The sequence below is a fragment of the Cherax quadricarinatus genome, chromosome 68, assembly GCF_038502225.1.
Source record: "Cherax quadricarinatus isolate ZL_2023a chromosome 68, ASM3850222v1, whole genome shotgun sequence".
Classification (NCBI taxonomy): Eukaryota; Metazoa; Arthropoda; class Malacostraca; order Decapoda; family Parastacidae; genus Cherax; species Cherax quadricarinatus.
The window spans coordinates 2,075,422-2,101,558 of NC_091359.1; the positions used below are offsets into that span (position 1 = coordinate 2,075,422).

Genomic DNA, 26,137 nt, shown 5'->3' on the forward strand with positions numbered 1-26,137 from the left:
CTCAGTCAAATTATGTTCCAAATAGGGAAATCAGATCAAACAAAAATGATCCTAAATGGATGAACAATAGATTAAAATATCTGATTGGTCAAAAGAGAGGCATATATAGGCAAATCAAAAGAGGAGAGGGGCAATTAAGAAATCGATATATTCAGTTAAAGAGAGAAATAAAAAAGGGAATTAGAAAAGCAAAAAGAGATTATGAGGTTAAAGTTGCAAAAGAATCGAAGACTAACCCAAAAGGATTCTTTCAGGTATACAGAAGTAAGATCAGGGACAAGATAGGCCCACTCAAAAGTTCCTCGGGTCAGCTCACTGACAGTGATAAGGAAATGTGTAGAATTTTTAACACATACTTCCTCTCAGTTTTTACACAGGAGGATACCAGCGATATTCCAGTAATGATAAATTATGTAGAACAGGACGATAATAAACTGTGCACTATTAGGGTCACAAGTGACATGGTCCTTAGGCAAATAGATAAATTAAAACCTAACAAATCCCCAGGCCCTGATGAACTGTATGCAAGGGTTCTAAAGGAATGTAAAGAGGAGCTTAGCAAACCTTTGGCTAATCTTTTCAACATATCACTACAAACTGGCATGGTGCCAGATAAGTGGAAAATGGCAAATGTGATACCTATTTTCAAAACAGGTGACAGGTCCTTAGCTTCGAACTATAGACCAATAAGCCTAACCTCCATAGTGGGAAAATTTATGGAATCAATAATTGCCGAGGCAGTTCGTAGCCACCTTGAAAAGCATAAATTAATCAACGAATCTCAGCATGGTTTTACAAAGGGGCGTTCCTGCCTTACGAATTTATTAACTTTTTTCACTAAGGTATTTGAGGAGGTAGATCATGGTAATGAATATGATATTGTGTATATGGACTTCAGTAAGGCTTTTGACAGGGTCCCACATCAGAGACTATTGAGGAAAATTAAAGCACATGGAATAGGAGGAGAAATTTTTTCCTGGATAGAGGCATGGTTGACAAATAGGCAGCAGAGAGTTTGCATAAATGGGGAGAAATCAGAGTGGGGAAGCGTCACGAGCGGTGTTCCACAGGGGTCAGTGTTGGGCCCCCTGCTGTTCACAATCTACATAAACGACATAGATGAGGGCATAAAGAGCGACATCGGCAAGTTTGCCGATGACACCAAAATAGGCCGTCGAATTCATTCTGACGAGGACATTCGAGCACTCCAGGAAGATTTAAATAGACTGATGCAGTGGTCGGAGAAGTGGCAGATGCAGTTTAATATAGACAAATGCAAAGTTCTAAATGTTGGACAGGACAATAACCATGCCACATATAAACTAAATAATGTAGATCTTAATATTACGGATTGCGAAAAAGATTTAGGAGTTCTGGTTAGCAGTAATCTGAAACCAAGACAACAGTGCATAAGTGTTCGCAATAAAGCTAATAGAATCCTTGGCTTCATATCAAGAAGCATAAATAATAGGAGTACTCAGGTTGTTCTTCAACTCTATACATCCTTGGTTAGGCCTCATTTAGATTATGCTGCACAGTTTTGGTCACCGTATTACAGAATGGATATAAATTCTCTGGAAAATGTACAAAGGAGGATGACAAAGATGATCCCATGTATCAGAAACCTTCCCTATGAGGATAGACTAAGGGCCCTGAAACTGCACTCTCTAGAAAGACGTAGAATTAGGGGGGATATGATTGAGGTGTATAAATGGAAGACAGGAATAAATAAAGGGGATGTAAATAGTGTGCTGAAAATATCTAGCCTAGACAGGACTCGCAGCAATGGTTTTAAGTTGGAAAAATTCAGATTCAGGAAGGATATAGGAAAGTACTGGTTTGGTAATAGAGTTGTGGATGAGTGGAACAAACTCCCAAGTACCGTTATAGAGGCCAGAACGTTGTGTAGCTTTAAAAATAGGTTGGACAAATACATGAGTAGATGTGGGTGGGTGTGAGTTAGACCTGATAGTTTGTGCTAACAGGTCGATTGCCGTGTTCCTCCCTTAAGTCAATGTGACCTGACCTGACTAGGTTGGGTGCATTGGCTTAAGCCGGTAGGAGACTTGGACCTGCCTCGCATGGGCCAGTAGGCCTTCTGCAGTGTTCCTTCGTTCTTATGTTCTTATGTTCTTATGTTTTTTAGTGCGTTGATAATAAGGGAGACTTCGTATGGGTTAGTCGGAGCTAGGAACAGTGTGTTCGGGTAGTTGCCGGTGAGGTAGTCATTTGGTGGGGTATCTGAGCTTGGGATTTTATTGGCAAGGTTTTGTCCTATAGTGGAGAAGAAATCATTAAGTCTGTTTGCTGTTTCTGTTGGTGGGAGTTGGGGTTCATCTGATTTTGCTAATTTTATTTCGCTATTTCGTGATATCTTTTTTGTTCCCAGAATTTCTGATAGGGTTTTCCAGGTCTTTTTTATATCACCTCGTAAGTTGGATAATCTGTTCTCATAATACATTTTTTTTGCCCTTCTTATCAGGCTGGTTAGGATTGACGAGTAACGTTTTGTTTGGTCTCTGGTTATGTGACCCATTCTGTACTAGTCACGATGGAGCATTCACCAAATTCAACTTCAATAACAAAAACATAAAGTGGGACCAAGTAAACCAAGTCCTAACCGATATAAGCTGGGAAGATATACTAAGCAACACAGACCCAAACTTATGCCTAGAACAGATTAACTCGGTGGCACTCGATGTATGCACAAGGCTTATTCCTCTAAGAAAAAGGAGGAGTAGATGTAAAATAGAAAGAGACAGGCGCTCCCTTTACAGGCGACGGAAAAGAATAACAGAGCGGCTAAAAGAGGTCAATATATCTGAAATGCGCAGGGAGACACTGGTCAGAGAAATAGCAAGCATCGAACTTAAGCTAAAAGAATCCTTTAGGAGTCAGGAATCGCGGGAAGAACTAAAAGCCATAAATGAAATCGAAAGAAACCCAAAGTATTTCTTCTCCTATGCCAAATCAAAATCGAGAACAACGTCCAGTATTGGGCCCCTACTTAAACAAGATGGGTCCTACACAGATGACAGCAAGGAAATGAGTGAGCTACTCAAGTCCTAATATGACTCAGTTTTTAGCAAGCCGCTAACCAGACTGAGAGTCGAAGATCAAAATGAATTTTTTATGAGAGAGCCACAAAATTTGATTAACACAAGCCTATCCGATGTTATCCTGACGCCAAATGACTTCGAACAGGCGATAAATGACATGCCCATGCACTCTGCCCCAGGGCCAGACTCATGGAACTCTGTGTTCATCAAGAACTGCAAGAAGCCCCTATCACGAGCCTTTTCCATCCTATGGAGAGGGAGCATGGACACGGGGGTCGTCCCACAGTTACTAAAAACAACAGACATAGCCCCACTCCACAAAGGGGGCAGTAAAGCAACAGCAAAGAACTACAGACCAATAGCACTAACATCCCATATCATAAAAATCTTTGAAAGGGTCCTAAGAAGCAAGATCACCACGCATCTAGAAACCCATCAGTTACACAACCCAGGGCAACATGGGTTTAGAACAGGTCGCTCCTGTCTGTCTCAACTATTGGACCACTACGACAAGGTCCTAAATGCACTAGAAGACAAAAAGAATGCAGATGTAATATATACAGACTTTGCAAAAGCCTTCGACAAGTGTGACCATGGCGTAATAGCGCACAAAATGCGTGCTAAAGGAATAACAGGAAAAGTCGGTCGATGGATCTATAATTTCCTCACTAACAGAACACAGAGAGTAGTCGTCAACAGAGTAAAGTCCGAGGCAGCTACGGTGAAAAGCTCTGTTCCACAAGGCACAGTACTCGCTCCCATCTTGTTCCTCATCCTTATAACCGACATAGACAAGGATGTCAGCCACAGCACCGTGTCTTCCTTTGCAGATGACACCCGAATCTGCATGACAGTGTCTTCCATTGCAGACACTGCAAAGCTCCAGGCAGACATCAACCAAATCTTTCAGTGGGCTGCAGAAAACAATATGAAGTTCAACGATGAGAAATTTCAATTACTCAGATATGGTAAACATGAGGAAATTAAATCGTCATCAGAGTACAAAACAAATTCTGGCCACAAAATAGAGCGAAACACCAACGTCAAAGACCTGGGAGTGATCATGTCGGAGGATCTCACCTTCAAGGACCATAACATTGTATCAATCGCATCTGCTAGAAAAATGACAGGATGGATAATGAGAACCTTCAAAACTAGGGAGGCCAAGCCCATGATGACACTCTTCAGGTCACTTGTTCTATCTAGGCTGGAATATTGCTGCACACTTACAGCACCTTTCAAGGCAGGTGAAATTGCCGACCTAGAAAATGTACAGAGAACTTTCACGGCGCGCATAACGGAGATAAAACACCTCAATTATTGGGAGCGCTTGAGGTTCCTAAACCTGTATTCCCTGGAACGCAGGAGGGAGAGATACATGATTATATACACCTGGAAAATCCTAGAGGGACTAGTACCGAACTTGCACACGAAAATCACTCATTACGAAAGCAAAAGACTTGGCAGACGATGCACCATCCCCCCAATAAAAAGCAGGGGTGTCACTAGCACGTTAAGAGACCATACAATAAGTGTCAGGGGCCCGAGACTGTTCAACTGCCTCCCAGCACACATAAGGGGGATTACCAACAGACCCCTGGCAGTCTTCAAGCTGGCACTGGACAAGCACCTAAAGTCAGTTCCGGATCAGCCGGGCTGTAGCTCGTATGTTGGTTTGCGTGCAGCCAGCAGCAACAGCCTGGTTGATCAGGCTCTGATCCACCAGGAGGCCTGGTCTCAGACCGGGCCGCGGGGGCGTTGACCCCCGGAACTCTCTCCAGGTAAACTCCAGGTAATATTGGTGTTTTGTATTTATGGATTTGAGAATGCTGGGTGTTAGCCAGGGACTGTTCAGTCTCTTTGCTGTCATCTGTTTAGTTTTTTTAGGGCAGTGCTTGTTATAGAGGTATTGGGTCTTTTTTAGAAAATTATTAATACATTCGTCAATATCTGTATAGATTTCTAGCTCAGTGTGCCAATCAATGTTTGCTACTGCTGTTGTGAAGTTATTAATGGCTGCCTCATTGTGAAGTCTAAAGGTGACTGTAGTAGTGTCTTGGGGTAGTTTACCAAGAGTTGTTATGAGGAAAGTAGGGTAGTGGTCTGTGGTATTATCTGTAATTATGCCTGATTTTAAAGGGGATATGGTGTTGGTCCAGATGTGGTCAAGTAGGGAAACACTAGTCTCTGTAACTTGTAGGTTTTGTTACTGTTGGTAGTAACATACAGTTACTCATTGTGTTTGTGAATTCAGTAACGTGTGGGTCCTGGTCTTGCAGGAGATTTATATTGAAGTCACCTGAGAGTAGTAAGTGATCTTTGTTCATGCGTGCATCAGTTGTCATACTTCCTAGGTTTTGACTAAATTGGCTAATGTTTGACTGTGGAACTCTGTAGATGTTTATCACTGTGAGAGGTTTTTGTAGGTATTTGGATTTGAATTTAGCTATTATATATTCCCCATGTTCATCCCTTGTGCAAGTATTAGTGATACATTCTAGTTGGTCTGAGTAGTATATGGCTGTGCCACCCCCTTGTTGGTCTGGCCTACAGTTGTGTATGGCTGTGTAACCAGGAATGGAATAGACATCTGTACTATCAGGCTTTAGCCAGGTTTCAGTTAGTGTAATGATGGACATATTGGCATGTAAGGAATTTAATAATGCTATGAGGTCATCGTAATGCTTGCTTAAAGATCTGATATTGTAGTTAAAGATAGTTATGTTGTTATTGGCACTGAGAAGTGCCTTTGATTGTTCTGCAGTGTAGTAATTACAGTAACTGTTTGATTCATTTAAGTCATTAAATAAGAGGTTGGTATCAGGATCAATGCTTGTAATCATAAGATTTGTAGTGAATCTATAGTTAGAATTAAGTATAAAACAAAGTAAATAGTCTTAAGCTAAAAAATAGCACCTGAATTATTTAACAAATGTTAGGAATGTTAGGAATTAATCTATGTCTACCCGAAATACCTAGCCATGCTAGGTGTCCTAGTGGCCTCTGTAATTAGTATTTTATAACATGTAAACCACACAATATCCAAATCCTGTAAACCCCACATTGTAACCCTTATAGAGAATAAACTTGATTTGATTTGAAGTAAGTAAATAAGTTTATTTAGGTACAGATACACATAAGTACAATTATCATACATGATAACGTGTGTATATTACCCACTTATTTCCACTAGCGGTGCATTTCACTATATAACCTGGAGTTTACCTGGAGAGAGTTCCGGGGGTCAACGCCCCCGCGGCCCGGTCTGTGACCAGGCCTCCTGGAGGATCAGAGCCTGATCAACCAGGCTGTTACTGCTGGTTCCACGCAATCCAACGTACGAGCCACAGCCCGGCTGGTCAGGTACCGACTTTTTTCTACAGCATACAGGTAATATAATATACATATGATAAAATATTAGGCACAAAAGAAAGTCAGCCTGGAGAAGAGTTCAGGTTCATGGAGATGACAGTCTTGACGTGACTCACGAAATCGTAATGATACGATTGCAAACAAACCATACCACGAGTGGGGATAGAACCCGTGGCTAACGCGACGGTATGGAGTTTTGAGACTCTGATTGCGGGTTCTATCCCCGCCCGTGGTATGGTTTGATGAAAGTCTTCTCCAGGCAGCTGAGGGACTGACCATCTCGAATACTTTTTCTTCCATGGTTGATGGACTGATTACATCATCTTCATTTCACTACTACACTTGCTGCCTCCATATTTGACTGATAAAGCCTTCTGTGTGGGTGAAACGTTTCGAAAATAGATACCCAACTATTTCACATGTCTGGTGGCTAAAGCTCTCGCTTCACACGGTGAGGGTCGGGGTTCGATTCCCAGCCAAGATAGAAGCATTGGGCGTGTTTCTTTACACCTGTTGTCTATGTTCTCCATCAGTACAGTGGGTACCTGGATGTTAGTGGACTGGTGTGGGTCGCATCCTGGGATACTTGACCTAATTTGCCCGAAATGCTCAGCATAACGAGGGTCTTATTACATAGTAGTATGTTATTGACGACAGCTAGGACTGTATACCTTGTACTTGTACTTGTAGTAAATAAAGATATTATTATAAATTTGACGGTATTTTATACTATTTTCAACATTCCAAGGTGTCAGTGACTCTTACAACCCAACAAGAAGTACTTTATTGAGGTACAATGACACACAAGTACTGGGGTTTGATGCTGCACTGTCAGGGGATCCTGACCAGCACCTTCACTGTCTTGCTGGCCCCAGGGAGCACTGACCCTGCCACCGGGGACATATAATAACCTTGCTGGCCCCAGGGAGCACTGACCCTTCTACCGGGGACATATAATAACCTTGCTGGCCCCAGGGAGCACTGACCCTGCCACCCGGGACATATAATAACCTTGCTGGCCCCAGGGAGCACTGACCCTGCCACCGGGGACATATAATAGGTACCACCACCAGCCAGATTCCTTCCACTTTAGCCGAGATTTATTTTCCGGACACTGGAAGGCAGAACTCGATGCCGTGTAAGGTGTCAGTGGCCTTATAAACCACAAGAAAATTAATAAACCACAAAAAGCAGAATAAACCCCAACATGAAGAACAGACCCCAAACAAGAACAGCTGTCTAAGGCCCTGTAAAACCCAACAAAAAAAGAGCTGTCAGTGGCTCTATAGAACCCAAGAAGAAAAGCAGCAGCAGCAGAAGAAAAAGAGCTGTTATTTGCTATCTAAAACCCCAACAAGAAGCAAAAGAGCTGCCAATGGTTCTATAAAAAACCAACAAGAAGCAGAAGAGTTGTCATTGACCCAATAAAACCCCAAGTGTAACTGTGACATTTTGTCACATTAGTTGCACTTGTGTCCTTTTACCTAACATATTGTCGGTAATTCTACCAACATTAAGGCTAAAAATTCGCAACAAGAAGCAGAAGAGCTGTCAGTGGCCCCATAAACCCAACAAGAAGAAGAGCTGTCAGTGGCCCCATAAACCCAACAAGAAGAAGAGCTGTCAATGGCCCATAAACCCAACAAGAAGAAGAGCTGTCAGTGGCCCCATAAACCCAACAAGAAGAAGAGCTGTCAGTGGCCCCATAAACCCAACAAGAAGAAGAGCTGTCAGTGGCCCCATAAACCCAACAACAAGAAGAGCTGTCAGTGGCCCCATAAACCCAACAACAAGAAGCAGCAGAGACATAAGTAAGTTTAATTAGATTCAGGTACACATAAGTACAATTATCATACATAGTTTAACATAAGTGTAAGTTATCCACCAGGATAACACTTATAAAAGTAAGACCAAGTGAGTTATTTCCATTTATGATTTGTGTAACAGTATTTGTGTTCTTGTGGGTTTAGCGCTTAGTTTTCGTTATAATAATAATGTATTTATATGAACCTGTACTTAAACTTACTATACTTTACTTACTGTACTTTCATTTACTTATTAAATTACCCAGGATAACCTCCCAAAAAAGTCGAAGTGACTTATTTCCATTAATAATTATAATTTGTGTAACTGTATGTGTGTTCCTGTACCTAAATCAACTTACTTCACTTATCAATAATGTTAATGCTACTTTACTTATCAATAATGTTAATGCTACTTTACTTATCAATTATGTTAATGCTACTCTACTTATCAATAATGTTAATGCTACTTTACTTATCAATAATGTTAATGCTACTTTACTTATCAATAATGTTAATGCTACTTTACTTATCAATAATGTTAATGCTACTTTACTTATCAATAGTGTTAATGCTACTTTACTTATCAATAATGTTAATGCTACTTTACTTATCAATAATGTTAATGCTACTTTACTTATCAATAATGTTAATGCTACTTTACTTATCAGTAATGTTAATGCTACTTTACTTATCAATAATGTTAATGCTACTTTACTTATCAATAATGTTAATGCTACTTTACTTATCAATAATGTTCATGCTACTTTACTTATCAATAGTGTTAATGCTACTTTACTTATCAATAATGTTAATGCTACTTTACTTATCAATAATGTTAATGCTACTTTACTTATCAATAATGTTAATGCTACTTTACTTATCAATAATGTTAATGCCACTTTACTTATCAATAATGTTAATGCTACTTTACTTATCAATAATGTTAATGCTACTCTACTTATCAATAGTGTTAATGCTACTTTACTTATCAATAATGTTAATGCTACTTTACTTATCAATAATGTTAATGTTACTTTACTTATCAATAATGTTAATGTTACTTTACTTATCAATAATGTTAATGCTACAAGAAGCCACATTCCTGCTCAGTCACTTCTTTCTTCTCTTATAAAACTGGTTTATACTAAGAGTGACCTTGACATGATCAGACAACATCTAATACATCTTTATTGCTGTGTACCAGGTATACCAGGTATAGCTGGTGTAGCAGGTGTACCAGGTATACCAGGTATAGCTGGTGTAGCAGGTGTACCAGGTATACCAGATATAGCTGATGTAGCAGGTGTACCAGGTATACCAGATATAGCTGATGTAGCAGGTTTACCTGGTATACTAGGTGTAGCAGGTATAGTAAGTACAGCTGGTGTAGCAGATATGGCTGGTATAGCAGGTATAGCTGGTGTAGCAGGTATACCAGGTATAGCTGGTGTAGCAGGTGTACCAGGTGTAGCAGGTATACCAGGTGTAGCAGGTATAACTGGTGTAGCAGGTATACCAGGTGTACCAGGTATACCAGGTGTAGCAAGTATACTAGGTGTAGCAGGTACAGCTGGTGTAGCAGGTGTTTAAGGCATGACTACCTACTGTAGGCACAGAAATAAGTGTTCAGGCCTTGAACACCTTATTCCCTCCCATAACACTTGTGCTGTAAGTTTTTATGGTACAATTACATGCATTTTTAGTAACTTTGATCTTTTTTGGGTTATCCTGGTGTGTAATCTACATATATATTACTATGTACGATAATTTATGTAATTATTTATGTGTACCTGTACTTAAATAAACTTATTTAAACAATAATCCTGCATAAAAGCATATGTAAATTACCCATGATAGCCCAAAAGAAGGTCGAACACATTTGCCTTTTTTTTTTGTTTTAAACCAAACTTGAAGATTGGTTTTTAGCCTGAAAATTATAATAGTGGTTGTTTGGTTGTCACACAGAGGCTCATGGTCACCGAGGCTACAGTAACCGCACCAAAGGTCAAGATGATGAAAGTTAAGAAAAACAAAATGAAGAAAGCTAAGAAGAAGCTGAAGAAAGGATTAGAGGTTAGTATGTATGTGTGTTCTCTTTACAGTGGGTGCCCTGAGGCTGGTGGAGAGCTCTTGATCCATGGAACTGGAGCTAACTTTTCCTATAGTGAACCTGATCATCTCCACCTCCCCAGGTCCTGTGTAGCTACAGTAGTTTATTACTTTTGGAAATATAGACATAAATGCAGCATAATGCAATTCTTTATTGAGTACATTTCACCCACACAGTAGTGGGCTTTATCAATTAACAGACATTGTTTGTGACTTGATAAAGTTCACTGTGTGGACAAAACATAGTCATATATACATAAGATTTATTTTTAAATATGCACTTTTGTGTAAAAATACTGTACGTATTATTAATTTTGTATTATTGGGTTAGGTTGTCATTATTTGTAAGCATTTGTAGAACAGATCATAACTAACCCACAAATTAGAAATGAAGTACATGACTTTTCTGACTTTCCTGGCCTAAATAATGGTCCAAAATGCACTGAGATGTTAGTCTAGTTTCTATTTCCAGTTAATTTAAGATATTGGACCAGCAGCTGGTTGTCCGAACTTTAGTAGCTAATGAATGAGCAGCTATTTGAGGAGGACCAGACTGCCAGACATATCACAGACACCTGCTGTCCCTGTTCACCTAGGAGTAAATAAGTACCTGGGTGTTAACCAACTGGTGTGGGTCACATCCTGGGGACGAACTGTTCTACATAACAAGGGACTTTATATATAGTATGTCAATGATGTCAGCTGGGTCTGTATAAGTTGTACATGTACTTGTAGAAATAAAGATTATTATTATTGTCATCATACCAACACACTGGAATAAAGTCAAGTGTAACAATTAGGACATTTGATTAGGAAATGTTTCACCCACTGGGGCTGTTTTAGTCCGATAGGGGCCATTGATGTTAAGTGCTAGAACATGCATTACTTGCTCCTGTAGTGTGTGGCAGGGTAGAACCAGCTTGGCAAACACTCCTGAGATGCTAAAACTATCTGAGTTTTGGGCTACTGTGTTGCAAACCTCAGTCAAGGCAGTGATGTAACTGCAGATTGTCCTCCATCATGACAGACTTGGCATATTTCCATCTCACCAAGTGCCCTTATCTCTACTGCATGCATAGTTGTGTTCACTGAGAAACTGGTTCAACCTCCTGGCTGTCTCTTGCACATATTCTGTATCACATCTCCTCCATGGGATAACACACACACCTGTGCTTGTCTTGACTGTTTTAGCTTGATTCTGGCAGTTGATCCTGGCAAGCACAGTGTTAATATCCAGAGCTCTAAAAGCAATAACCAGACTCTTGTCCACATAGCATAGACTTGTAATATTGCTGGTGATGATGGTAGGATGTGCTCACTTTCTAGATGCTCCATTTATAGGCTAGGCAGAACAGTGCAAATGGGGTAGTGCATGGCTAACCTTAATCACTGTCTAAAGTTGTTCTCCCCAAAGCTGAAACAACTGTAATTATCACATAGCTCAGTAAGGTCAACAGAGTCACTGCTGGGCACCAAAGGATCTAATAAAACTTGTATGAAACACAAGAATTTGCAAGGTCACTTGGTGAGATGGAATGATACCAGCTTAGTTGTGAAGGAGGATAACCTGTAGAAATTTTGCTGCCTTGAGGCTGCTCCATTTGCAGTTTCCAACACAGTATCCTAAAACCAGGCTACTTTAGCATCCAAGGAGTACTTGACAAGTTGGTTATACCCCATCTCACATTACAGAGTGTTTTATGTTCTCTGTTTGGGATTGAAAAAAGTCAAGTGAGTGAAACATCTCTTAATTAAATGTTCTAAGTATTGCATTTGTGTCTTTATTCCACAATGCTAATGTTGTGTATGAATGGTATATAATACCATAGTTCTACTGTCTTCAAGTTATGTCCTAGAATTTGTATTGATAAAGCCACTGGATGGCGAAACGTCTACAATAAAGATACCCAGATGTTGCACATGTGTCTTACTCTCAATGCTAATGTTCCAATTTTTAAAAGTACACATGTGTATTGGTTAAATTTATATATATTGTTGTGAGTTACACTTTAATTTTCAGAATGTAGGCTCAGAGAGTGAGGGAAACACCTTGGATCTGAATCAGAAGCTGTATCCCCTATCTCACTATGTGTCAGATCAAGAGGAACTTGTCAATCACATGTTCACAACGATTCGAGGATCCAAGCTGGAGGCGATGCTTCCACCGATACTCAGGGTTGGTGCAGGCAAAATGCTTTTGTCATGTTGCCAAAAGTGCAGCATATATCTTGGTTGATTTTAGCTGATTCTTTGTACACAATCACTCAAAGTGTAGAGTGGGGGTACTGTAACCCTTGAACAGAGTAAGGACAATATGTATTTTTTACCACCACAATCACCTTAGCTGCTACCATAGCCATTACTATATACATCATATCTACCATAACCATCATTGCTACCATAGCTCTCAGTAACACCAGCTATACCATGATAATCTTTGCTACTACCATAGCTCTCAGTACCACCAGCTGTACCATAATAATTCTTGCTATTCCCATAGCCACAAGCACCACAATCATTACATCTACCATAGCCATCAATTGTACTATGATCACTAAGACACTGTCTATTCACTCCCACAGCATCTGTGGGGTTTTGTCAGGAGAAATAGGGAAACATTCACCTGTTGTAGGATTTAGTCATACAAGACCCACTCAGTATAGCGTTTGGTCATTTAGCATAAGCCTTCCGCTGGCTTACTGATTCGCCCCATAAAAAAATTGCATCATAATATGTGATAGTAGGTTTTCTACCTTGTATGAAATATGAAGGTATGCCACATATCTTGCTCTTTCAACCTGACTTTTTAGTTTATGACCTTTAACTGAGGTACATGTACCTAGTGGCATATTTCATGACTGTCAAACTGTCATATATATGTACATCAGGTGTGTGTTACCTCTGGTTCCTCATATTGATGCATAGTATTCTGAATGATTTCTTGTGGAGATTCCTGAAATCTCCTCATGAATTTACAGCTTTGCATCTCCAATTGAGGTTATGCTGTGTATTCCTTTACTGATAGCTTTGGCATAATATCGTCAGTTACCATAAGTGGCAACTAATAAAATCTTTAAGGAATTATGTGACAAATTAAACACTAACAGCATAGTTCTGTTTCTGATTACCCACTGGTATTTAAAATAACAAATAGATAATGATAACTATGTCATCCTGTTTCAACTGATATGCCGTACACCACTAATGTTACCCTTAACTTATACTGTATTTAATATTTAAAAATTGCATTAAGGATAAAAGGAAAAGCTGCAGAACTTAAAACAAATTATTCTCCTTGCAGAACATTCCTGTTAAAGAACTGAAGAAGCTGTGCCTACACGAGTTGCGAGGAATGAGCAAGAAGCGTATTCTCTGTTGTATTAATGGTGAGTGAGTGTTGCAGTCTGATGCATCTTGTTTCATGCAAGGCTGATCAATATATCCTTAGGATAAGGAATAGTTTCATAGTAAAAATAATTCTCTCACACTAAGACCTCAAAACAGAAATATGGCTATCACTTCAGTGTATTTAGAACCTTATCTGTTAGTCATTAACCTTTTAATTGTGAGAGGTTATGTAATTTTTTTTTGTCCCGGTGTAGGAAAATTTTGAAAAAATAGTGATGACCTTGTGTGTAAGCTGCTTAGGGATTATAGTGTAGTATGTATTAAAAATTATTAAGTAATTAGAATGGCTTGAATTTGACATTCTGTGTAGCTAAAAAGAACTTCACCTACTTTTTCTAATTCATTAGAGATTGTTATAGGTTACATATGAGATCATTAGGAAGATGTGTGGCTATTAAATAAATGTGGTCAAATCACAGATTGAGCCCCAGAACTTTTCGATGTGAGACGAATCTTTGTCAGAAAATACAAAAATTTTGTTATATTTTAGTGTAGATTCAGTTCATTTTAGTTCTGTGATTGTTGTATGAGATAACTATTCTTATGAAATTAATTTATTTTTTTAACACACCAGATGTCTCCCACCAACGTAGGGTGACTCACAAAAAGAAGAAACACTTTCATCATCACTCACTCCACCACTTGTCTTGCCAGATGTGCACCATTGTTATAGTTCAGATCCCCCTCCAAACTGCATTATCACCACTCGTTCTTCAGAGTGCAGGCATTGTACTTCCCACCTCCAGGACTCAAGTTCAACTAACCAGTTTTCCTGAATCCCTTCGTAAATGTTATCTTGCTCACACTCCAACAGCTCATCAAGTCATAAAAACCACTTGTCTCCACTCACTCGTATCTAACGTGCTCTCTCTCTCTCTCTCTCTCTCTCTCTCTCTCTCTCTCTCTCTCTCTCTCTCTCTCTCTCTCTCTCTCTCTCTCTCTCTCTCTCTCTCACTCTCTCTCTCTCTCTCTCTCTCTCTCTCTCTCTCTCTCTCTCTCTCTCTCTCTCTCTCTCTCTCTCTGTGAGGAATATATAAGGTGGACAGAGACAGGATATTCCAGAGAGGGGACACAGAAACAAGGGGTCACAATTGGAAGTTAAAGACTCAGATGAGTCATAGGGATGTTAGGAAGTATCTCTTCAGTCATAGAATTGTCAGGAAGGGAAATAGTCTGGCAAGTGTTGTAGTGGAGGCAGGAACCATACATAGTTTTAAGAACATAAGAACATAAGAAAGGAGGAACACTGCAGCAGGCCTGTTGGCCCATACTAGGCAGGTCCTTTACAATTCATCCCACTAAGAAACATTTGACCAACCCAATTTTCAATGCCACCCAAGAAACAAGCTCCGATGTGCAAGTCCCTCTCAAATCCAACCCCTCCCACTCATGTACTTATCCATCCTAAATTTGAAACTACCCAAAGTCCTAGCCTCAATAACCCAACTAGGTAGACTGTTCCACTCATCAACTACCCTATTTCCAAACCAATACTTTCCTATGTCCTTTCTAAATCTAAACTTATCTAATTTAAATTCATTACTACGGGTTCTCTCTTGGAGAGATATCCTCAAGACCTTGTTAATATCCCCTTTATTAATACCTATCTTCCACTTATACACTTCGATCAGGTCTCCCCTCATTCTTCGTTTAACAAGTGAATGTAACTTAAGAGTCTTCAATCTTTCTTCATAAGGAAGATTACTAATGCTATGTATTAATTTAGTCATCCTACGCTGAATGTTTTCTAACGAATTTATGTCCATTCTGTAGTATGGAGACCAGAATTGAGCTGCATAATCTAGGTGAGGCCTTACTAATGATGTATAAAGCTGCAGTATGACCTCTGGACTTCTGTTGCTTACACTTCTTGATATAAATCCCAGTAATCTATTTGCCTTATTACGTACGCTTAGGCTTGTAGATGAATGGTTCAGAGAACCGACATGTTGATAAATTAGACACATGTGCAACTCTTGGGTATCTCTATCGAGGAAACGCCTCACCACACAGTGGCCCCACCAGCCCACACATAGGTATGATAAAGCTTATGGAGCAGGGAGAGAGTGGACCTAGTAGCGACCAGTGAAGAGGCGGGGCCAAGAGCTATGTCTCAACCCCTGCAACCACAATTAGGTGAGTATGTACACACACACACACACAGCGATCCATACATAGCTTGAAGCAGAGGTATGATAAAGCTCACAGTTCAGGGAGAGTGACCTAGTAGCGACTAGTGAAGAGGCGGGGCCAGGAGCTAGGACTCAACCACTGCAACCTCAACTAGGTGAGTACGTACGTACACACACACACACACACACACAGAGAGAGAGAGAGAGAGAGAGAGAGACTGAGAGAGAGAGAGACTGAGAGAGAGAGAGACTGAGAGAGAGAGATACTGAGACTGAGACTGAGACTGGACCTAGTATTCACCTTGAGTAGTGCAGATATTGAGGACATCACATATGAAAGACCCCTTGGGGCCAGCGATCATGTGGTTTTAAGCTTCGAATACACAGTAGAGCTACAAGTGGAGGGGGAAGCAGGAAGGCCATGACGAATGAAGCCAGACTACAAGAAAGGGGACTACATGGGAATGAGGAACTTCCTGAACGGGGTTCAGTGGGACAGAGAACTGGCAGGGAAGCCAGTTAATGAGATGATGGAATATGTAGCAACAATGTGCAAGGAGGCTGAGGAGAGGTTTGTACCCAAGGGTAGCAGGACTAATGAAAAAGCCAGGATGAGCCCATGGTTCACCCAAAGGTGCAGGGAGGCAAAAACCAAGTGTGCTGGGGAATGAAAGAAATTTAGAAGGCAAAGGACCCAGGAGAATAAGGAGAACAGTCGTAGAGCCAGAAATGAATATGCACAGATAAGAAGGGAGGCCCAAAGACAATATGAAAACGACATAGCAGCGAAAGCCAAATCTGACCCGAAGCTGTTATACAGCCACATCAGGAGGAAAACAACAGTCAAGGACCAGGTAATCAGGCTAAGAAGAGAAGGAGGAGAGACAACAAGAAATGACCATGAAGTATGTGAGGAACTCAACAAGAGATTTAAAGAAGTGTTCACAGAGGAGACAGAAGGGGCTCCAGAGGGACGGAGAGGTGGGGCACACCACCAAGTGCTGGACACAGTACACACAACCAAGGAAGAAGTGAAGAGGCTTCCGAGTGAGCTAGATACCTCAAAGGCAATGGGGCCAGATAACATCTCTCCATGGGTCCTGAGAGAGGGAGCAGAGGCGCTATGTGTACCCCTAACAACAATATTCAATACATCTATCGAAACAGGGAGATTGCCTGAGGCATGGAAGACAGCAAATGTAGTCCCAATCTTTAAAAAAGGAGACAGACATGAAGCACTAAACTACAGACCAGTGTCACTGACATGTATAGTATGCAAAGTCATGGAGAAGATTATCAGGAGAAGAGTGGTGGAACACCTAGAAAGGAATGATCTCATCAACAGCAGCCAGCATGGTTTCAGGGATGGGAAATCCTGTGTCACAAACCTACTGGAGTTCTGTAACATGGTGACAGCAGTAAGACAAGAGAGAGAGGGGTGGGTGGATTGCATTTTCTTGGACTGCAAAAAGGCATTTGACACAGTTCCACACAAGAGATTAGTGCAAAAACTGGAGGACCAAGCAGGGATAACAGAGAAGGCACTACAGTGGATCAGGGAATACTTGTCAGGAAGACAGCAGCGAGTCATGGTACGTGGCGAGGTGTCAGAGTGGGCACCTGTGACCAGCGGGATCCCACAGGGGTCAGTCCTAGGACCAGTGCTGTTTCTGGTATTTGTGAACGACATGACGGAAGGAATAATCTCCGAAGTGTCCCTTTTTGCAGATGACGTGAAGTTGATGAGAAGAATTCATTCAATCAAAGACCAGGCAGAACTACAAAGGGATCTGGACAGGCTGCAGACCTGGTCCAGCAATTGGCTCCTGGAGTTCAACCCCACCAAGTGCAAAGTCATGAAGATTGGGGATGGGCAAAGAAGACCGCAGACGGAGTACAGTCTAGGGGGCCAGAGACTACAAACCTCACGCAAGGAAAAAGATCTTGGGGTGAGTATAACACCAGGCACATCTCCTGAAGTGCACATCAACCAAATAACTGCTGCAGCATATGGGCGCCTAGCAAACCTCAGAACAGCATTCCGACATTTTAATAAGGAATTGTTCAGGACCCTGTACACCATGTACGTCAGGCCCATATTAGAGTATGCGGCACCAGTTTGGAACCCACACCTAGCCAAGCATATAAAGAAACTAGAGAAAGTGCAAAGGTTTGCAACAAGACTAGTCCCAGAGTTAAGAGGTATGTCCTATGAGGAGAGGTTAAGGGAAATCAACCTGACGACACTGGAGGACAGGAGAGATAGGGGGGACATGATAACGACTTACAAAATACTGAGAGGAATTGACAAGGTGAACAAAGACAGGATGTTCCAGAGATGGGACACAGCAACAAGGGGACACAGTTGGAAGTTGAAGGCACAGATGAATCACAGGGATGTTAGGAAGTATTTCTTCAGCCACAGAGTAGTCAGGAAGTGGAATAGTTTGGGAAGAGATGTAGTGGAGGCAGGATCCATACATAGCTTTAAGCAGAGGTATGATAAAGCTCACGGTTCAGGGAGAGTGACCTAGTAGCGATCAGTGAAGAGGCAGGGCCAGGAGCTCGGACTCGACCCCTGCAACCTCAACTAGGTGAGTACAACTAGGTGAGTACACACACACACACACACACACACACACACACACACACACACACACACACACACACACACACACACACACACACACACACACACACACATACATACATACATAAGGCTGATGGTTGAAATGCAGTTTTATTTCTCATAGGCCAAAGTTTCGCAGTTGTAATGTCCAGGTTGTGGTTCGCAGGTCAGGTGATGGAAGGATCATCTGGCAGTGAGGAAGATGAAGAAGAAGAAAAGTTAGAGCAGCAAGTTGCTCCTGAGGAAGACAAGGCTCAAGAAAATACCCCAAAGTAAGTATAGATATAAAAGTGGTGTTTGGATAATTTTACAGCACTCAGATCCGAGTCCAGCATGGGTTAGTCAGCAATCACTCCTACCATAGCCTGCCATAGGGCCATTAGCTACCATTGTATTTGTACATGTAGACACACTTGCAAAGGTACACGGAATATAGACTAGATAGTTGTACATTAAGGAACAGGGGGTTAGTAACCCTTTCTCCTGTATACATTACTAGTTATGAAGAGAAACTTTTTTTTTGGGGGGGGCCACCCCGCGTCAGTGGGATATGGTCGGTGTGTTGAAAGAAGAAGTTGTACATTAATAACTGAAGCACAGAGGTGGTGCTTCTCACACTGTGAGGCTTTAAAAGTTGAATGACAATAGTAGTAGTGGAGAAGGATTGCAGTAGAAGGATAATGAGAGATGAAGAATTGAGACACTTATGCAACATATGGGAATCTTTATTGAAGAAACATTTCGCCACACAGTGGCTTCATCAGTTCAATACAAAGTAGAAATGGGTAATGAGAGGAGGACTGAGGGACTGATTACCTCATTCTTCTCCTCTCCTTACCCATTTCTACTTTGTATTGGACTGATGAAGCCACTGTGTGCCAAAACGTTTCTTCAATAAAGATTCCCATGTGTTGCATGTGTCTCAATTCTTCAACTTGTCGGTTTTCAAAACTATTCGTCACATAATGAGAGATGTTAGATCATTGAGTATTGGTATGGCTTTATGTGTGGAGGTATGCTGGGGGCTGCTGTGATAGAAAAGTTGGCATAGGATTTATCTTATTGTAGCAAGATGTGGCTACCCTCGGTATACTATATGAACAGAAATGATATTTGAAAATTGTAAATATAGTTTTAGCAAATTTAATATTGTTGCAATTATTAAAAAATAAAATTCACATATAACTTACCACTCCCTCTAGTAGCACTATTTTAAAGACTATAAACATATACTGCACTTCATCTTGGTATCCAAGATAGACATCTCCATGTTGCCATGTAACTAGGAAATATTCAGTATACTCTTGATATTTTCATTTTAGGGAGAAAAGAAAGTCCAGCAGTGAGCAAATACCTGAGGGATTCCTCCTTAAAAAAATCAAGGTGGAGCCAGGACTGGAAGACACAAGAGAAGGACAGGGTCCTGACACTGGTAAAAGTGTACTGGAACTTCTGGAGTTAGAGATGAGAGCTCGAATCATCAAGACGATGCTAGAGAAGGGCGACGAGGGGAAGAAAATAGCTGAGGATGCAATAGCAGCAGTCATGCAGAGTGCAAAGCAGATAACGAAAGAAGGTAACAAAGTGAGGAATGAGAAAGAGCCTGCAGTTCTGGAGACCGTGGCAAAGAATGCTTTTGTATCTGAGGCAAAAAGTGCTGTAGTAACTGAGGGAAAGGAAACATTGCAGCAGAAGACAATAGAAAAGGAAGTAGCTAATGAAGAAAAGAAAGGTGACAAATCAAATATCAGCAAGGATGAAAGATCAGGTCACAGGAGACATCATAGATCAAGAAACGATGACAGCCATAAAGAGAACAAAAGAGGTAGAAACAAGAGAGAGAGAAGCCATAGTGATAGGAGTGATGGTGGGGGACATAGAAAAAGGTCAAAAGAAATAGTAAATTTAGATAGACATGTACAAAAGAAGAAGAAAATTACCCGAAAAGAATTTGAAGAGCGTATGAAACGCGCCAAGAAAAATAGAACATATCGTCAGCGTAAGACTTCAGAGGATGAAGAAAAAGTGAGAGAGAAAGATGAGTCAGAAGCAAAGAAAGAGGGGCTCAATAAAGATCAAGAAAATGGTAAGACAGAGTTGGTCAAAAGTGGCATGGAAGGAGAAGCCTCTCAGAGCAAACCTGAGGAAGCTAGTGGTGAGGTCTCAGAAAAGGAAGAGGGTGAACTTGACAGCAATGAGGAAGAGGAGGGTGCATGTACTCCAAGTGGTGTTTCAAGTGTAAGTAGCTACTCTTCATCACCAAGTAGTTTGAGAAAAAGCTACAGCAGCAGAAGCAGATCCAGAAGCTATAGTAGAAGTTGCTCCAGAAGTCCAATTAGGAGGAAAAGGAGGAGGAGGAGGAGGAGTTACACACGAAGCCGAACAAGGTCTAAGAGCCAAGAAAGGAAGAACAAAGGTGAAGGAAAGCGAAGTTATGAGAGACAAAATAGAGAACTGGTTAAAAATGACAGTATAGGCAGAAGAGGCAGTGTAAAAATACCACCAGTAAATACTAAAGAAAACAAAGAGGATGAGGAAAATTGGGGACAAAAATGTGATATTGAATTTGTTGACTCAGAGGAGGACTTTGATGACAGCCCCACCAAGGAGACAGCAGGCAAGAAGCCTCTGTCAATCAGCAAGAGCCAAATAATAGAGCGAGCAAGCATTAGCTTCTCACTCCAGAAGAAACCAGCACCGAACATAACCCCTAGTATAGATTTAGATGATTTACCCTTGAAGCAGAGTCGTCTCAGTGGAAAAACTACTGACATTTCATCAGGCATTGGAATAATTGAAATGCCAAAGTGCATTAAGAAAGCCAATGAAGAAATTGTTATTAGCTCAGACAGTGACTCAGAAAAGCCAATTATAACTATAACAACAAGAAAAAATAAGAAAGTCATAGACACTGCCAAGCAAGTGGCATCAAAACAAACTGTTCCTTTTCCCAAGAAGGACAAAATGACAAAATCACAACCAGAAGTAAAGATAGTGGCAGAACAAAAAAATAAAATAGATGAATCAGTTGCAACCAGTCTTATTGCCACAGCAAAACACCATAAAAATGTGGAGAACATAGAAGATTCAAAGAAACTGAATTCCGATTCAGTTGATACTACAGATTTTAACACACAATTACAAAATAAAAGTGAATTTACAGTAGACATAGATGAAAATGAAGATATTATTAATTTATGCCAGACAGCAATGCAGGGACTGAAACTACACAGTGTCGACACCAGTAAGATTCAAGTGAAAATTGGAAAAGGAGTCAGTGTTGCAATGGAAGTACCCACGGTAAGTGATAAAAATTCAGACATGCAGATAGATGGAGAAAAGATTATTGTGGATTCTTCTGAAAAAGAAATGAAAGATGCTTCTCACACTCTTAACAGTAAAATGGGAAATTCTGATGTTCCAATAGTGAATAAACAAGATGACCAGGAAGTAATGATTGCAGAGAGAGGCAGAGCTGAACCACCAGAGATCTCACACAGCATTTCTAAGTTAATAAATAGGCAGGAGAACCATGATTCAGATAACATAAATATTACATGTAAAGCTGCAAATATAATAGAGAGTGAAAGTGTAACTCTGGCATCCAGGAAGAGCATTTCCCTGGCAGTGAGTTGTGACTCAGATGAATATCTCACTACAGGTGAAGCAAGTAAAAATGACTTAAATAACAGGGATAATGGAGGGACTGCTCAGCAAGACGTTACTACTAAAACACACGAGATTTGTACGGAGGTTCGAGTATCAGAAAATGGTGCAGATAAAGAACATTATCTCCAAGAACATGAAGACAGAATGAGAGAACACTCATTTATGATTGATAGTCAAAGCAAAGAATGTATAGCAAAAGGGATAAAGGAAATACATGAAGGTTATAATAATACCTCTGAGGAATATTTAAAGGAAGGGGAAAAGCAACTGGCAGCTACTGAAGAAGATAGTAGAAATAAGGAAAGTGAGAATACTGAAGACAAGTTTATTGAATACAAAGTTAGGGAAGAGCCTACATTGTGTAGTAATAGTGTTGAAGATCAGACATTTACAGAGGAGGAAAAAGGAAATGGCAGTGACACTACCGTGGAAATCCCGGAAGACGAGATTCCAGCTGAGACCATTCGGATTGAGACTGGGCTCATTCGCAGGCGTGTGCTACGACATCAGAAAGTAGAAATGCAAATGCCAGGTGTATCCTGGACTAGAAAAGAGAGAAAGAAAAAAGAAAAATCTAGGAATACCCTCGTCATGGAAGGCATTGGCTTTTTAAAGAATACACTTACAGAAAATGCACAAAATTCACCATTAACAGAAAATGAAAATGCATCATTAAAAATAAATAAATCTGATGAAAGATTGGAAATTAAGGAAACAGACAGTAGTAACATAGCATCATTGAACGAGACCAATAACTCATTTTTCTCGGAGGACATCACACCATCCTATTCAACAATGCAAAGTCCCAAAGATGTTGAGAAAGAAATTGCAACTTCTTCCCCAGATGCTCAAAACTATCAAGATTTTGATCCTAAATCAGATGAGAAGAGCCAGAAGAGAAGTGATCAAGAAACGGAAATTATTGGAGTTATCGAAACTAGTAAAGATTCAAATTCAGACAATATTGATGATATTGAATTAGGAGGATCAAGTTGGAGTATGAGATGGCTTCAAAGTGAAAAAGTTCAGAAAGTTGTCACCAGCAGTAAGATGTTGAGCCGTGTACGGAAAAAGATTCAAAAGAAGGACAAAGCCACTAAAATTGTAACAGAGAAGGTGGAAGAACCTCCCAGGAAGCCGGTAGAACCTCTTGTTCCAGTTATTGGCAGCATTGAGGAATATGAACGACTCTTTGGCACAACGGTTAAGAAAGATGCAGATGAAACATCCAAGTCTCCTGGCACAACACTGCAAGCTACAGTGAAGCAAGTAGAGCAGACTAGCCAATACTGTGCTGGACAAGACAATGCTCCAGCACCAAACACAGCAGCTGCTCCAACTTTTGGGTCAGATGATGAAGGTGAAGACAGCGAGGAAGAAGCTCTTTGGTCAAAGATATTAGGAAAAGGCTGATTTATGAGACTGGCAAGCAAATAAAAAAAAGGTATTTTACTGTGTACAGTATTTAGAATTGGGAAATCTAGTTAAACTGAAAGAAGTTAATCATTTAATAAGTCTTGGAATTTGTATAAACTAGAAAGAGATTTTCTCATTACGTATAATCAAATAAAGCGCTAAACTGACTACGGTCATGCAGCTTCTCATATTATTATAATCAAGGGGGAAGCGCTAAACCCGGAGGATTATACAGGCAGCTTCTCATAAATCTTGTAGTTTGAGGTTTATTAAAAGTACAGAATTTATACAGATGTTCAGATTTTATTTAAAAAGATCACAATTACATTTATTGCATAATTTAATATACATGTATAGCTTAATGCATTAACAAATTGAAGTTTCACATTTGCATATGTAGAAATATTTGAGAGGAATCAAGAGTGAACTTCTCTCCCTCAGGTCACACAAGCTAATCGGTAAATTCTGTTCATAGGAAGGAGTGTTACCTGGCACCTAAGTTTGCAGTGAATGCTGTGTAAAATGTGATCAGTCACAGGTGTGAGGCCTGTGACAGTTCAGTGGACTCTGCAAGAATTCTGGACAAGTATTTCCACCAAGTGCAGGATCAATCAGGCTTTGATGGATATGTGGGCCAGCGGACCACCAGCAGCAACAGCCTGGTCCAGGGCCAAGAGTAGAAAAACCCTCAAAACTCATAAAAGGCATATCAAGGTAAAGGGGTCCCATCATCCAGGGAACCGAGGCTATCTTTCCCATACTTGGATCAAGCCTGATGCTTCCCATTTCCCAGCTGCTTTATGATTCCAGTAGGTTTAGTACTAGCCTGAATTTAATAATAATCTGGGTTGACCCTTATGGGTTTTAGCACTTAGTTTTCATTGTAATAATAATCTGGGTTACAAGTGCTGAATGACCCATTCATTTTATTGTTTTTCAAATAAAATAAGGCACTGTTTTATTCCTGCCAGAGTGCCATTGATGCAGCAGTTTGATCTTACATTATTATATTAAAGGGAGTAGGGAGTGCTAAACCTGCCTCAAAGGAATCAGACCTGACATCCCCTTCCTTGGATCGAACCTGATTGTCTCCTGTTCTGCCATGTACGTACTGTATAACTTTATAAATTTAGCATGCCTCTCTCCCACGAACATAATTTCCTGTCAGGGTCTTTTCTCTCTGTCTCTACCATTGTTATTTTGCAGGAATGTACCTCCACACTGATAGGTTTGATGAACAGTATTGCGACAGTTTATAACAAAATTCAAAAGTGGATTTGAGAATGTCTTTTAAAAATGTATGCTAAGCCTGGAAATATAAACACAAATGCAGTATAATGTGATTCTTTATTGACAACATTTCACCCACACAGTGGGCTTTTTCAAGTCACACACGGATCTACCTGGGGTTGGAAGGTACGAGAGTATTTATAGTCATGTTCAGAATGTTGAGGTCAGGTGGAGAATGCTGCATCTGATGATCTACCGGGTGGGGTTATAGAGTCTTGGGTATTGGACAAGTTGTAGACCTTCTGCAGTGTTCTATGTTCTTATGTGGGATAGCGATGAAGAAGTTTCTTGGCGAGTGGTTCAGCTATGTTATAGAAGCCATTGTTCTGGTTGAAATTGTTGGTTATAGAGATAAGCGATGATTCCAGGATTCTTCTGTATTGAGTGTTGTCTTCGTTGGCTATAAGCCTCGAGTTTCTGTAGTTAATTAAATGGTTGTGTGAATTGCGATGTTGTACACAGGCATTCCTTGTATCGTCAGTCCTGCTTGCATATTGGTGTTCTGAAATGCGTGTTTGGAGGTCTCTTGATGTTTCGCCCACATATAATTTGTTGAAGTCATTACAAGGGATTATGTATACCCCTGCAGAGGATGGAGGCTTGTCCTGTCTACTACTGGTGATGTCCTTGATGGTCGTGGTTGTGGAGGTAGATACTTGGAATGATGTTTTGGCAAAGATGTTGGAAACATGTTTGGCAATGGAGTTGTTGGGGAGGACTATGTATCTGTTCTCGGCAGTGTCTTCTCTGGGTGTGTTGAAGATGTTTAATGCCCGCCGTCTGCAGTCTCTGATGAAGTGACGAGGATAGTTGAGTTTAGAAAATACTTGTTCAATTATAGTGCATTCTTCCTCAAGGAACTCATTGCTGCAGATTCTGAGTGCACGTAGGAAGAAGCCTATAATCACACCACGTTTGGTTTCTTCCTACGTGCACTCAGAATCTGCAGCAATGAGTTCCTTGAGGAAGAATGCACTATAATTGAACAAGTATTTTCTAAACTCAACTATCCTCGTCACTTCATCAGAGACTGCAGACGGCGGGCATTAAACATCTTCAACACACCCAGAGAAGACACTGCCGAGAACAGATACATAGTCCTCCCCAACAACTCCATTGCCAAACATGTTTCCAACATCTTTGCCAAAACATCATTCCAAGTATCTACCTCCACAACCACGACCATCAAGGACATCACCAGTAGTAGACAGGACAAGCCTCCATCCTCTGCAGGGGTATACATAATCC

General features: G+C 40.6%; 2 protein-coding genes across 2 annotated transcripts in view; one reads left to right on the top strand and one right to left on the bottom strand.

Annotated features, from left to right (window-relative positions):
- Positions 1-7,891: 7,891 nt before the first annotated feature.
- LOC128697848 (myb-like protein X) lies at positions 7,892-24,355 on the top strand. Its single transcript, XM_053789793.2, has 7 exons — positions 7,892-8,242; positions 10,202-10,309; positions 12,366-12,521; positions 13,647-13,731; positions 18,681-18,786; positions 19,837-23,627; positions 24,075-24,355. Exons 2-6 carry the CDS (start codon positions 10,208-10,210, stop codon positions 23,594-23,596), a joined length of 4,209 nt encoding a protein of 1,402 aa, XP_053645768.2. The 5' UTR covers positions 7,892-8,242; positions 10,202-10,207; the 3' UTR covers positions 23,597-23,627; positions 24,075-24,355.
- RabX5 (RAS oncogene family member RabX5) overlaps positions 23,883-26,137 on the bottom strand; it is a 46,378-nt gene continuing 44,123 nt past the window's right edge. Inside the window, exon 12 of the mRNA XM_070099586.1 lies at positions 23,883-24,908. The gene's annotated coding sequence lies outside the window, so the exon portion shown is untranslated. The remainder of the gene's footprint in view (positions 24,909-26,137) is intronic.

Excerpts from the sequence above, each read along its gene's own strand:
- LOC128697848 (XM_053789793.2), top strand. The coding sequence starts at position 10,208 with ATGGTCACCGAGGCTACAGTAACCGCACCAAAGGTCAAGATGATGAAA. Across the intron at positions 10,310-12,365 it reads AGCTGAAGAAAGGATTAGAG|AATGTAGGCTCAGAGAGTGA; the intron begins GTTAGTATGTAT and ends TTTAATTTTCAG. Across the intron at positions 13,732-18,680 it reads TATTCTCTGTTGTATTAATG|GTCAGGTGATGGAAGGATCA; the intron begins GTGAGTGAGTGT and ends TGTGGTTCGCAG.